The sequence below is a fragment of the Anopheles funestus genome, chromosome 3RL (genome assembly GCF_943734845.2).
Source record: "Anopheles funestus chromosome 3RL, idAnoFuneDA-416_04, whole genome shotgun sequence".
Taxonomy (NCBI): Eukaryota; Metazoa; Arthropoda; class Insecta; order Diptera; family Culicidae; genus Anopheles; species Anopheles funestus.
The window spans coordinates 11,293,589-11,307,502 of NC_064599.1; the positions used below are offsets into that span (position 1 = coordinate 11,293,589).

Below are 13,914 nucleotides of genomic sequence, written 5' to 3' on the forward strand. Positions count from 1 at the left end.
GATCCTCAACACCAACACTGAACCTGATAACGGAAAAAGAATGTTGGGCCATTGAAAACCAGGTTCACCATTACCCCGGCGGTCTGGTTCACTGGAGGAAAGCTGGTTAGAAGACCCGTTAGAACACACGTTCAGCACAGCCAGAAAGCTTAATGGAGCAAGTCATATTTTGTCACTAGAACAATAGACACACGTTTCACCGGGCCCGCTTCTGACTTCTGAAACGATAGAAAGAACATAGATAGAACATTAAATCCAGCTTCACATACGTCGCAGCAAGAATCGCATTATGAATTATCGTCACGTTTACTGGCCGCTTTTGGGGGGGGATGAACAAACACAAAACCCACCCAGCAGTAACCACCGGTTACTGTTCCCGTACCGGAAGGCCCTGGTGGCAATCGATGTTTCACAAATGGAATGTCAAACGGTGAAGAATCCGTTTTGGCGCTCTTTCTCTCTGTCTCAGTATTCCTTCGTACTTCTTACCTGAGAGTGTTTCACTGTAGGACAAATAAATCACGCTTCCAATTGTTACTGAAAACGAAAAAAAAACAAACACATCCCAATGAACCGCTTGAGTTGAAATATTGAAGGAATTTGAAGGAGTCTTTCGCCTTTTTCTCGGAGAACTTGAAGGAAGTTTCTGTTCGCATGTTCGCCGGACTGTTGAAACGTTCATGTTGTTATGTACATTTTATGAACTCCAGACATTGCATTCGGTTTGATGCAAACGGAAGCAACATTTGTGCTTGATTTGACAAACCTTCGGAGGTTTGAGATGCGTGTCAAAAGAGAGGAGAAATTAAAATTGTATCCACCATTATGGTAGAACGACCCCATATGGGCGGAACCTGCTTCTTTTCCTTTGTTGTTCATCGCACAATTTCGAGTTGCTGCGATGATCGATGGACAAACTTTCCTGAGTGAAACTCTTCCATTAGCTCTGCCAAAGACGTCCAAAAATCAAATGTTTGCATTCCGACATACCGAAGTTACTGTACGGAAATTAAAATGCCTTGTCATGTGCGGTGGTGCGCATTGGTATTTGTCTTTGAGCGTAAGTCTTTGCTGTAAGAGCGTACTGGGAGTTAAGCAAAAATTGATAAAAAAATATGCAACTTGTTTTTTTTCCTACTTTTATTTGATTCCATTGGGTAATGTTTGGGACATCAACCCGTTTGCTCCAGCGTTCTGATGTTACAAAGCATCTGGATTTCGCTCCTTTTGCCTCTTAATGTCAAATAGCAGTTATTTTCATTATTTCATTTCTCAACATAACACTAAACACTCCCAATCCGGACACACCGACCAATGGATGTCCGCTAGCAATCGTGATTTAATTGTACCAATAATTAATCTTGTAGCCTTTTTCCTCCCTCCCGCCCGACTTCCCACCTCCATCTACGGTGCAGTCCAACGTCCGGTTGACATTAAGAACCGTCCAAGAATTCCGATACCTGACGAAGATCCGTACAGTGTGGCCGGCAACGGAGGCGGCAGCTCCGGTAGTTCCGGTTTCGGGGCCAGCGGGTCCGGCATGGTTGCGGCAAGCCGGGAACATTTGATGCAGCCGGCGCAACCGATGGGCGGCCAGCGGCGCAGCGAGAAACCGCCGAAACTACCTCCACGTGACAATCTGTACGCAACGCATGAAATTGGCAAGGTACGTCACGATGTCACGCAACTGGAAGGAATATCTTGCACTAATGCAGTATTTTTCTCTCACTAGCCGGATTATGATGATATCGAGGATGAGAATCGTGTGAAGCTGCCACGGGGTAAATCAGACAAGGGCAAAGATAACAAGAAGTATGGTAAGTAGTGATGCCACGGGAGACATGGTGGAGCACTCGTGTGTGCCGATCGTACCACTAACTGGAAACTGGACCCGTTCTTCCGTAGATGATCCGTACTACTGTGGACTGCGTGCTCGTGTGCCAAACTTTGTCAAGTCGTCCAAGTCGTCGAAGGAGAACAACAACAATGGCCCGAATGCGGCCGTCGGTGGTAGCAAGGAAACGGTGGCATCGAAGCGACTCTCGATCGCTCACCTTCAGCATCCGACATCGCTGCAGTCCCTGCACCAGCTGCACCAGATGCATCCCCATCACAATCTGATGGCCGCCCATCAACACCACCAGCAGCTGATGTGGCATGCTCGAAGCTACGAGAGTGGAATCGGTGAGTAGAGTAGTGAATGGCTTACGACTAATCCTGCTGCTTACGCTTACAAAAATATTATTTTCATCACTAATACACATATAATCGGGGCACAGTTTCGGTTGCACTAAATTTATACAAATTTCCATTTTGCACTAAATTTATACACATATATATAATTTGTATATATATTTATTTAATACACTCGGGTGTGTCAAATTCTGTCAAATTGTCACTAAACCACTTCGCGGCTTCTTCGTTCGGCTTTATTACTCTTCAATCATTATTGAAAACCATTTTCGGAAACATTCATTTATTATTATGGAAAAAAACTCACCACTTTACTTCACTGTGCACGGTTTTGGGGGAACTGGAAATGGGGGCCACTAATTTACCGAATCATCCTGCATTACTACGCTGCCATTGTTGCTGCTTGTTGCTTCCTTAACCGTGCGGAAAAGCACAACCGGAAATTCACAACTGACTTTACAAACCCCATCTTCCAGATACGGACGTGGTCGAGTCACCCTATAGTCACATGTACGGCCGTGTACCGCTGCCAACACGCGGATACATACCGGCACCGAGAGCCATGTACATCGGCGAATGGGACTAGAGCGCGGGGCCAAAGGCATCCATATCCAAGTTCGCGCACTCTTTTTTTATTATACAGAACTAAGGCAATAAGGCAGAAGGAATGTTGCAGCGCCACCATGGCAAACAAAAAGGAACCGATCGTTGCAACCGTACCCACTGGCACCCGGAACGGAAGGGACACACACGATTGGGCAATCGAACAGAGCACTGAACAGCGTGCTGACTACCTGTCCGTCTACCTGCCTGTGCCTGGTTTCACTTCTTTTAACTAATATTATAGATTATTGCTAATATTATTATTATTATGAATACTTAGTAATCCGTGGCGAAAGGGGTGAATGAATGGTAGGGCTCGGCATCGATGGTGATTTTCCGGCGCAACACCCCTTCCCTCTGCATGTCTACGGTGTTTAGCATTAGGCAATTTGTAAATAATCATCCAAAAACCCTCTTTCGATCTGATCAAAACCCTCTCCAGCCCAGCGCAGAGCGAATGCTACGAAAGCAATTCTGATGGAATACGCAAAATCTGCGATGGGAAAATAATGTAACGGGGTGTTGTTCGTACACGCCCAGTCAAATGCGTACTTTATCGACTTTCTTCCTCCCGAAATCTTACCCACTTCTGTCACTGTCGATCATGCCGATCGGAGAAGTCAAGGAGGAGGACGATTGAGTGTGATTGGGTCAAACAACTCTCTGGCGCAACCCCACCTGCCACTACTGCCGAAGTAAGCCGCGCATGCTGCATCTGACAGCTGTCATCTATCGCGTAAGATAGTATACACACCGACGACTGAACACGTGATCGATCGATCGTTGCTCAAATTGACTGATCACCACCAATAACACTCAACACTGAACTTAGTAAAAACCCGGTTCTTACCAAAACACTGCCAGCGATAATCTCCCGAATCTGAGGTACTACCCCCTCAACATCATCTCAGTGAACACTGCACAAAGCTACGCACAGCTGTACTGTCATAGTCCACCTAGGGCGAGGAAGAGGAGGCACAGAATTTGAAGCAATCGAGCAATGGAGTAGAAGCATAGTAGGCATAGTTTTCAGTCATAGCAGGTACTCATCTTAGCAACGTATGTACTATTGTTCACTTAATCTTCTTGTAAATATGAGACTACTCGCTAAAAAAAAAGGGAAAACTAAACGATTATTCATTGCCAAACGGCAGAGCATTCTTGGACATTTAGGCCCCATTTTCTTTTGCTCCCATTAGTGTGTAAAATGCTACTTGGTTTAAGTTTTAACGCGCAATCAAAAGGAAAGCAGAGCAGCCTCAGCTACATACATATGTCACGTGTGTAGTAAACGACCACGTGGTGTACTAATATTCGGAAATTAGTGAATCCTGAATGAACTTTCCCTGTGCTTTGGAGTTCTTTACTGAAATTCGGTACTCTGTACATCTATTTGCTGGAGCATACATAAGTGCAGAAGCATGCACAAGTCAAAATTAAGCGCAATATTATAAGATGATAGGCGAGAATTACTTCCAAAAGTTCTAACGGAATGGATGAAAACGGTCACAAGGAATGACCAAAAAATTATGTAAACTAACTGATGCACGCCAACAAATGATGATATAATACTCAATACTCGAACACGCTCTAACGTACGATTCTGACCCCACACCTTTGCCTTGTGAAGTGAGCTATCTAAACTGTTCCTTCCAGGCTGCTGGGAGGTGGATGAAGTTGTTTAGATGATCCTAAGCGATGCGCATATAGCATGACAGGATAGTAGAGCCTTCCACAATAATGATAACGTGGCAACATTTCTTTTAACAGCTAGCTATAGTGAAGGCACATACGAGCACTGCAATCTATAAACAACCGAACTCCAATACACTGTACATTGTCTACTAATGGAACGTACATGGGCGAGCGAATAATTAAGCATGCAATCGTTAATGACAATTGAAAAGGGTTCGTGTCGTTGAATCACGGGCCGACAGGTTCGGAAGAACTTGCACTTTGCAACACTTCTTCTGAGCTTCAAACCTTACTTATATGAAATGACTAGTATAACGTTAGTACTATCTATATAGTGACACGAAGTAAGAAATGGAAAGTCTTCTTATCAATAGAGCTACTACTATCGTGCACTGAAACCACAATGCTGGAGCACTTGTTCGGAGCAACTTTCCAACATTCCAGTAGGATTTTGCTTCTCCTACAAGAATGATAATAATGTAGACGATAGATGTAACACGTATAATTTTGTGAACATTTATGCGTGCATACCTCTAGCTCGTATAGAATTGGAACAGAAGTCTAATCTTTTAACTGATAAGCATACACGCGTTAGAAATCAACACACGTACACGTACACCTGGTGAGAGGGTTCGGTAAGCAAACCAAACGTTTGAAAAATAAAAACTTCCAACGAACTTTGGAACTCCGGAAAGCAACACGAGTAGAAGTTTTGCTTGAGGAGGAGTACTTTGCTAGCAGTAGTTACAATCGTATTCCAAAATATTTTAAAACCAACCATATTTGAGCATTGGACAAACGGGAAAGACGACGTTGGAACGTTTAGAAGCTAAGTTTCCCCCACATCCATCAACTAGAGCGGCAACTGATGATTGGATAGTTTATAACACGCACAGCCAGACGGTTAGGGAAGGTCCTTAGCATGAAATAAGCGAATATTAGTTTCTTCTTCGTCTCGTCTAAATGTTCTGGATTTTTTGAAATAAAATACTCTTCTTGTAATCGCTACTATTCTTGGTTCTTTGATTATGATTATGCTTAAAATGAAAGAAAAAAAATCCACGAACGTTGTTAGTTGAGTCCGGAAAATTTTCAGTTTTTACGATTTTTGAATGGTTTTATTTATGAATTATTGTCAATCTTTGAATTGTTTACTTTCTGAAACTTTGTTGGGCATTTTAAGGGCTTTAGTGCACTTCGAATGAATTTATAATAATTATGAGAATTATTATCCGCTATCATTTTAATTTCGTTTGATAGCCTTCTGACGAACTTCCGGAGCAATGCGGATACGTTGGAGATGTGAAGGACGCTCGATTTTTCCTTGTATTTAATGCCTTTTTGTGATTTGAATTGAATACACTACAATTTTAGGCATAATTTGTTTTTTTACGGTTAGAATATCGATCTATTCATATGCTGCTATAAAAAAACGTTTTCTTTCAAACTTGCTATAAAATGAAATCCAATATGGCGTCTTTCGCGTATGAGCTAACCTTGTGATTTAAAGTTAGCACTTGCTTGTAAACAACAGGAAACAAACATACCGGTCGAAATAGGAGAACAAATTTCCGCAGCTGAAGCAAGTTGAAATTGCTGCTCACTTCTCCACAGTCAGTCAGTCATTCCACAGACATCGAATCGCTATCGCGGGACAATGGAGTATTGTCTATTAGATATTGGCGTAAGAAAAAATACCCTGTTGAACGAAAACATTCCAACCACAGCACCATTGAACAGCAGCAGTGAACCCTCGACATCCACAAGTCCGCCAGTGGCGCCGCATTTCAAGCATGAATGCCAAGTGTACAATCAACTAGACCCGGAACTGAACCTGAAATCCATCCTGCGTGATATCCGTCGCGTACCGGAATATGAGCTGCGCGAAAGAACTGATGCATACGATTGCACCACCGTCATTCTCGGCATTTTTCTGCGCATTCTAGATCCAAATGATCCCATCGACTACAGCTGCACGAAACAAAGGCAGCGAATGATTCATCTCCTTTTCGAAGACATTGAAAGACAGTGCTTTGTCGAGGAGGAGCTTCAAAAAACATCTGCCACACCCGGCCCAGACAGTAAAGCTATCTCGGTGCAACAGTTTTATGATCAATTACGATTACACCATCAAGCCCGACCGATAGAACATCATGGGTTGGACACTGTGCAACATCCGTACCTGCGTCCACTGTTGCGTACGTACCAACAGCAAGCCATCCGTTGGATGTTTCATCGAGAGACTGTGCCACAAACACTGCCAGCCCAGTACGTTCGTCTACGGAACCGTTCCCTAGGTGAGGTGAACTTTTTTATGAATCTGTACGATTACACGATAAGCGACGAGAAGCCAAAACCAACGCCTCTGCCCGCCGGTGGCATCCTTGCCGATGAGATGGGAATGGGAAAAACGGTCGAGATACTTGGATTGATATTGCTCAACAAAAAACAGAACGATACCAGCAAGGTAAAACAAAGACGATCGGAATCGTCGGATGATTCGATGACGGACGATGACGAATCCGCCGAACTGAAGTGCCTTTGCATTAGAACGAATCGTTCGAAAACTATCACTTGTCGAAAGTGTGGCCGTTTGCAGCATCGCAAGTGTGTTCTCAAACATCACCCACCGGAACGAAGCAAAGCGACCCGCTACATTTGCCCGGATTGTTGGCGCACGGAACCACTGGTCGAATCCGGCGCGACCATAATCGTATCGCCGGCCTCCATCAAGCATCAGTGGGAAAGCGAAATTCGGAAGCACGTATGTGATCCAAACATTCGAGTGTTTGTGTACAACGGTGTAACGGACACGTTGGGCAAGTGGATTAGCCCGGCCGATCTCGCCTCGTACGATGTGGTGCTGACGGATTACAACGTGCTGAAGCCGGAGATTTATCTGATTGCGGAAAATGCACGGACCTCGCGTCACGAGAAGCGCTTCCTGGTTCCGCCCACACCGCTCACGATGATCCGTTGGTGGCGCGTGTGTCTGGACGAGGCGCAGATGGTCGAGGGACTGAACAACAGTGCGACGAAGATGGTGAAAGCCTTGCCGGCAGTGCACCGCTGGACGGTGACGGGCACACCGATCGAAAAGACGATCAACAATCTGCACGGTTTGGTGCATTACCTCGATTACGATCCGTACAGCAACTTCCCGGTGTGGTCACATTACGCTGCACGGTTTCAGAGCGGCAATGCCGAACCACTGCTCACGATGATGGTGCGCGTAATGTGGCGCACGTGCAAGCATGCGGTTCTCGATCAGCTGGACATTCCTCCGCAGACGGAACGCATCCACTACATTTGGATGTCGGATCTGCAAACCTACTTCTACCGCAGCGAACACGTGCAGTGTGCGCAAGCGTTCCGTGAGAAGGCACGCAAAATCGGGCCCTCGCTTAGGATGGCGCAGATGAGCATACAGACCTTGAATTTACTGCTGGAACCGCTGCGGAAGCTTCGACTGGACTGTACCATACCGTCCATTTTGTACGTTGGCACCACACTCCAAGCGAAGAAGTTCCTGACACCTGCCGAACTGCACGAGCATCTCGTCACAACCAACGTGAATGATTGCAAAGGGCAACTCCGGTCGATCGTTTCCTCGCTGAACGGTATGGCGGCGGTACACATCCTCCAGCAGCGTTACAGTCAAGCTTTCCGACTGTACCAGGCGAGTTTGCGCTGGGCAGACGACTACCAGGGCACAATCAGCGTCGACACACTGCTCCAGATACACGCCATACACAACCTTCTCGATCTGTTGCGTACATTCGAGCAGGAGCTCGATTCAGGCCTCAAACCGACGGCAGAACAAATCCAAGCGTACCAAGAACGATGTGCTCGGCTCGAGTGGCGCTACATTGAACAGTACGCCGGCAAGGTACGCTCGATCGAGAACTCGCTGCTGCCCGCGATTGAAAAGGTAAATGAGCTCATTGCACCCCAAAACCAGCAACCCTTGGTACGGCTCAATGGAGGCTGGTGGCACGATCTGTTGGTTGGCTTCGAAAAAGAAGAACAGCGCCACAATGCGTTCCAGTATCGGTTGTTCCGTGAGCAGAATCTGCTAGCGAACACGGGCGTAAGTTCGTGGCGCTCGATGGATCTTTGGCTAACGATCTGGTTGGACAAGGTTGTGGAAAGGCACCGCCAGCTCAAGGAAGGTTTCCAATCGCTCGCTTTTTTCGTGGACAATCTCCAACCGAATCATCTCTGGCCGGAGGAAACGCGCAAAAACATTGAGCAGCTGGTACGGACCGCCTTTGCCTGTCACCTTGATCCGACCCTGTACCAGGAGGATGAGAATGGAATGCGAACGGAGGAACGTCTAGTGGCGGAGGGCCAATCGGCTGCACCCTTGTGTTTGCTGTGCAACGTAAAGGACACCGTGAATCAACTGGAAGCGGTGCTATTTCTTATCAAACAAACTCAAGTTGCAACCGGAGGTCTTTGGCAGGTGTCGCCGCAGGAACAAGTGTTGAAACGTGAGCAGATGCCGGATGCTTGCGAATGACTCACCAAGCTAACCTTTACATTCCATTCTTGTTTCTTGTAGAGCTGCATACGTACGCCAAACGGCAGGAAGCGCTTGATCAGACGATCGTTACGGAGGGTGATCATTTCCTGTCATTTATTGAGCGCATTAAGCTCGAGTTTAAGGAGTACTCGCAGTACTGGGTGGAAATCAACTACACCGTAGCTGCGTACGATGAACTGACCATGTGCAAATCACGCCTGCAGCTACTGACGGAAGCCGAACACCGGGAAATGGAGAGTACGAAGAAGAAACCCACCCTTTTGCAGCTGCTCGCCTGCGAGCTACCGGAGACGATGGCCGAATTAGAGCTGGCGAAGGCAACCGCCGAGCGTGAGTTCGTAAGGCTGAAGGGTACGCTCAAATATCTGGAACATCTTGGTGCGAGGAAAGATATCGATCTGTGCCCAATCTGCCAAATCGTTCCGGAGGGCAAGTATGCCGTGCTACAGTGTGGTCACCATCTCTGCAGTGTGTGTTCGCTGAAGCTGATAAAGTTTTCCAGATCGAGCGGCAACAAAATCACGTGTGTCATATGTCGACACGAGCAACTGGTGAAGGAGTAGGTTTTATGCTCTGCTTTTATTGTGCTGGCCTTATTAACAGTTTATTTCTGGATCCTTTTTTTAGCATGCAGTATGTTACGCTGGAACAAAATACCAACGCACAATCCGTGCGCGGATGTTACTCGAACAAAATCCTCAAAATCGTCGAAACGGTGCTCGAACTGATGAAGGCCGAACCGGACGTAAAGATCGTGATATTCTCGCACTGGGAACTGATCCTTGCCGAGCTCGCCGTAGCGTTGCAGGAAAACGAAATCAAGTATCGCAAAAAGTCGGCCAAGTTCTACAAAAGTGTGGCAGAATTCAAGGACTACGCACTGGGCATCACGTGTCTGTTGCTTCCACTGCAGTACGGTTCGAAGGGATTGAATTTAACTGAGGCGACGCACGTGTTTCTGGTCGAACCGATTTTAAATCCGGGCGAGGAAATGCAAGCGATCGGACGTGTGCATCGTATCGGACAGACACGGCCAACGTTTGTGCATCGGTTCATCATGCTCGAAACGATTGAAGCGACGATTCACGATACCATTCAGGGCGATCGCAGCGGACGATGGTTATCGAAGGATGTGACGGTGGAGCAGCTGGAGCAGCTATTTTGGCTCGACGACGCAAACAGTGATATGATCGTACTCTAGAAAAGTGTACATTTGGCTCTGTCTGCAGAGTTACGTTACCATACACAATAAAACACGATCGACACAAGATTATGAAGCAAAAAATCGTTTTATTTACAAATGGAAACGAAAATAAAAAAAAAACAAAACTTCTTTCGCTTACATAAACATGTTGTTATCATAACCTCCAGGAGGAGGGAGATGATCCGGATTCGGGTAATAATTAATGTTGGGCCCCATCGGATCGATACGAGGTCTGGGTATAAACATACCCGACGGCCTGTGAGAGAAAAGTTTTAACATAAAGGCGGATGAAATTTGTTCACATTGTTCAACAGTACCAACTTTCAATGATACTCACATTCTGGGACGGAGAGGATCTATCAGCATACCTCCTCCAAGTCTTCCCAGCGGATCGAGATCCGCTCTACCAACACCAGCGAATGGTATAGTAGGCACGTCTCCCTGCTCGACATGAACATGAACGCGTGCCAACCTTTTTGGTACTGGCACTGTCTGTGTGCTGGAACTCTGTGTGGGGGCACCATTGTGTATTGGCTGTACGAGTTCCTTATCCAGTCGAGAAATTTGCTCATCGATGTTGTCGATCAGAGTCATCACTTTACCGCCCCGACATGATTGAATGGTTGTCTCCAGATTAAAGACAACGTTCGAAACCTGTAGCGTTTTGGCATGCAGGAGATTAATGATCATCGTATCATTCGAGAGAGTTCCGTGGAGATTGTACAGCTCGTTGTTTATGGTGTAGCGAAGGGCGTACGATGTGTCGTTAGCGTTCCACCCTTCCGGTAGCAGTTCGCTCTGTTCAATGCTGTTTTCGAGCGTTTTCTGTGGGGTTACAACAACAACAAAATAAAGGGAGAACAGGTAACATATGCCGGATATAATCGGAATGGAATCCAGATGGCATAAAACGCACATCATCACCAACGCCAACGTTACGAAATCCGTTCTTCATCAAATACCAGTGTACCAACAGTATCATCAGGTCTGATTTTTTGGTCACTTTCTCCTGCTCCAACTTCCACAGCATCTCCAAGCCAAACAGATCGGGCGACTGCATCTTACGCGTTTTTATTTCACCACAAATTTTAACAATTAAAGTTGCAAACTTAGAGTCAAGCGTCGGGAAAATACTTTTACACCAAAATATGAACTATCATCCGAAGAAAGTCTACTTTGTTTAGAATGCCTGGAATTGTCAAAGTGATCTGCCGACCCTGTTAATGCCTGTGTACACGTACATCATATAAAAGAAAAATACGATATTCTTTCAAAAGTATTTTATCAAAAAGACGCAGCTTCGACTTTTATATTTAAAGCCACGCTCAATTTCGCTTTTAGTTCTATTTTCTTCAGCAAAGTCCTTTATTCCACCAACATCTAGAAGCGCTTAAATTTATCATCCTGAAAGAGCGACTATAAACACCTTCTACGAATATTTTGACATTAGCACATGTTTACACATCTGCTGTTTACTTTTTGCAGCTGTTATTAAAACGAATGTCGTTTCTTGGTTGGTCGTGCGTGTATGTGTTTAGATTTTGGTTATCCGTTTTATTTCCAGTACGCACTTTATGTTTGCCTATCGAAGAAATCAGTGCATTTTCCGTTCTAGCCGCATTTAGTCTAGCTCATACGATTCATACAGAAACGCACGATGGAGCTTCCAGCTTTGTCCGTCGAAGCCAAACGATTGTTAGTGTTAAAAACGCTCATACGCGACCCGGCTGCGGCTGATTTGCGGTTATCGCTATTCGTATCGGCTGCCAAATCGTTTCGGTACGATTCCTGCCTACAGCCATTTCCGCCAGATTTCATTATAAACAATGAGAAAAGCATCGATCAGCTGGTAAGAATGGGCAACTTTGCGTCTGTGTTGCGTATCCGTAATACACGTAATGGAACAGTCTTATCTGATACAACGCTCTTGTCTTTCCGAACCACTCCATAAACACCACGTCAGTGTCAAGTATTGGAGACTATACCGCCGGTAGCGGATCTTCCGGCTGAATTGAACTCGCTCGACGAACAAACGGTTGGACTGTTGCATTGGATTCTCTGTCGACAGGCCCGTCCTGCGCTTCAAACCGTTGCGAAGCCCCAACACGATGAAGTCCTCGGCAAATGTCCCTGCTACGCCAAATACGCAATGCCCAGCCACATTTTCGAAGTTTCGTACCGGGACAATCATTCGAGCGAACGGGCATTTCAGGATCATGCGACAGAATTTAGAACGCGGCATGCTTTCCATGGCAGCAGACTATTCAACTTCCACTCCATACTGCATTACGGTCTGCAGCAGCATCTCAACAAAGTGTCCCTGTTCGGCGAGGGCATCTACCTGTCGGCAGAGCTGCAAGTGAGCCAAATGTTTTCCCCAAACGGGTCCGGCTGGAGCAAATCCTCCCTCGGCACGCATCTGGCCTGCATTGCGCTCTGTGAATACGTCGACAATCCGAACTATGTGAAAAGTCAAGGTAAATGGTTGGTATTCGCGTTTGGTTTTGAATTGAAATGAAAGCAACTTTCGCTTGCTTTTAGAAGAAACACCAACACCGACTGACGATGGAAGGACACCAACGGCCGCCACCTCCGACGGTCCTTCCGTCATGGCTGCTTCCTTGACCGGTAACGGAAGCATACCGGAACGATACATTCTAGTGAAAAACAACGAACTGGTGCAGGTGCGCTATTTGCTACTCTACGGAACCACCAAAGATGTGAACGCCACTGCCACACTAGGCGGACCACAGTCGGCTGCTGACGCGCTGTATGCCCTACCGGTCACACAAGCCTCATACCAGATGCGCCATCCACCGAGCCGGTTCATCCAGTGGATTGCCAACAACAAAGGCTTCGTGCTGATCGGAGGCTACGTCGGGCTGCTGCTGATTGTCGGTTTTATCAACAGTCGAAATGCGCACTTCGTAAAGGAAATGTTTCTACAGAAGCTAAGCCATGTCTACAACGCGGTGCTAGGCTACTGCGGCAAAAACTAGCAACAAAACAAACGCCCTGAGGTACTGAGATGACTGTTTAATGCTGCCCAGTGTTTGCCTTCAACAAGGAAGAACCTCCAAGACCGGATCCCCACTGTGTGTGTGTGCGCGCGCTTGAGAATGAATGCATCCGGTTGAGAGTGCGTTCTCTTCTTGTTTCCTATCTGTGTTAGTTTCTTTAGTTTCGTATCTATGGGACAGTGTATTCAAGCGGGAAAGATTTAAGGGGTAAATTACAGGTGATACAAATATTAGATTTCCAACCGCGTGAAGCAAAAGTTTGGAAGTTTCGAGGTAGAAGGGAAGCTCATTTTTTAAATGATAATAAATTACTACACACCACAATACACTCTGTGTTCAGTGGTTGGAAAGCGAAAGCCTAATCGGATCGTTAGTTCATAATTATAGTTTGCATTTAACACCAGTTTTTAAATGAATGCTTTATAAATCGGATTGAATGCGATGTTTTTTAAATGTTTTCTCCTCGATGTAATGGGCAAAGCATGAACTCTTCAGGCGCGTCTCCATGCAACAGGTTAATGCTCATTAGAATATATGTAAACAGACATACTAGACACGTGTGTTTGATGTACACAAACTAGATGTTTGTAAAAAAAAAGTAGTTTTATATATGTTTTTCCACACATTTACTTAAATCCATTACTCAGAATAAG

At 45.8% G+C, this 13,914-nt stretch overlaps 4 protein-coding genes across 11 annotated transcripts in view; 3 read left to right on the forward strand and 1 right to left on the reverse strand.

Moving 5' to 3' along the window:
• LOC125768126 (uncharacterized) overlaps positions 1-3,149 on the forward strand; it is a 146,526-nt gene extending 143,377 nt beyond the window's left edge. For 7 of the 8 annotated variants that reach the window (XM_049435374.1, XM_049435375.1, XM_049435378.1 and 4 more), the window contains 4 exons: positions 1,368-1,666; positions 1,733-1,817; positions 1,906-2,184; positions 2,670-3,149. In XM_049435374.1, coding sequence (XP_049291331.1) covers positions 1,368-1,666; positions 1,733-1,817; positions 1,906-2,184; positions 2,670-2,779 — 773 coding nt within the window. In that variant the 3' untranslated portion in view covers positions 2,780-3,149. The remainder of the gene's footprint in view (positions 1-1,367; positions 1,667-1,732; positions 1,818-1,905; positions 2,185-2,669) is intronic. The other variant, XM_049435380.1, reaches the window with a different exon arrangement.
• LOC125768113 (E3 ubiquitin-protein ligase SHPRH) lies at positions 3,148-10,305 on the forward strand. Its single transcript, XM_049435335.1, has 3 exons — positions 3,148-8,984; positions 9,056-9,596; positions 9,665-10,305. The coding sequence occupies exons 1-3, from the start codon at positions 6,149-6,151 to the stop codon at positions 10,236-10,238; spliced, it is 3,951 nt and encodes a 1,316-aa protein (XP_049291292.1). The 5' UTR covers positions 3,148-6,148; the 3' UTR covers positions 10,239-10,305.
• A 35-nt stretch (positions 10,306-10,340) lies between these two features.
• On the reverse strand, positions 10,341-11,555 carry LOC125768138 (proteasome inhibitor PI31 subunit). The gene is made up of 3 exons (XM_049435399.1): positions 11,158-11,555; positions 10,579-11,066; positions 10,341-10,497 (listed from the first exon to the last, which is right to left on the reverse strand). Exons 1-3 carry the CDS (start codon positions 11,299-11,301, stop codon positions 10,377-10,379), a joined length of 753 nt encoding a protein of 250 aa, XP_049291356.1. The 5' UTR covers positions 11,302-11,555; the 3' UTR covers positions 10,341-10,376.
• Positions 11,556-11,692: 137 nt separating this feature from the next.
• On the forward strand, positions 11,693-13,617 carry LOC125768136 (protein mono-ADP-ribosyltransferase PARP16-like). The gene is made up of 3 exons (XM_049435397.1): positions 11,693-12,090; positions 12,205-12,718; positions 12,783-13,617. Exons 1-3 carry the CDS (start codon positions 11,899-11,901, stop codon positions 13,238-13,240), a joined length of 1,164 nt encoding a protein of 387 aa, XP_049291354.1. The 5' UTR covers positions 11,693-11,898; the 3' UTR covers positions 13,241-13,617.
• Positions 13,618-13,914: the final 297 nt, after the last annotated feature.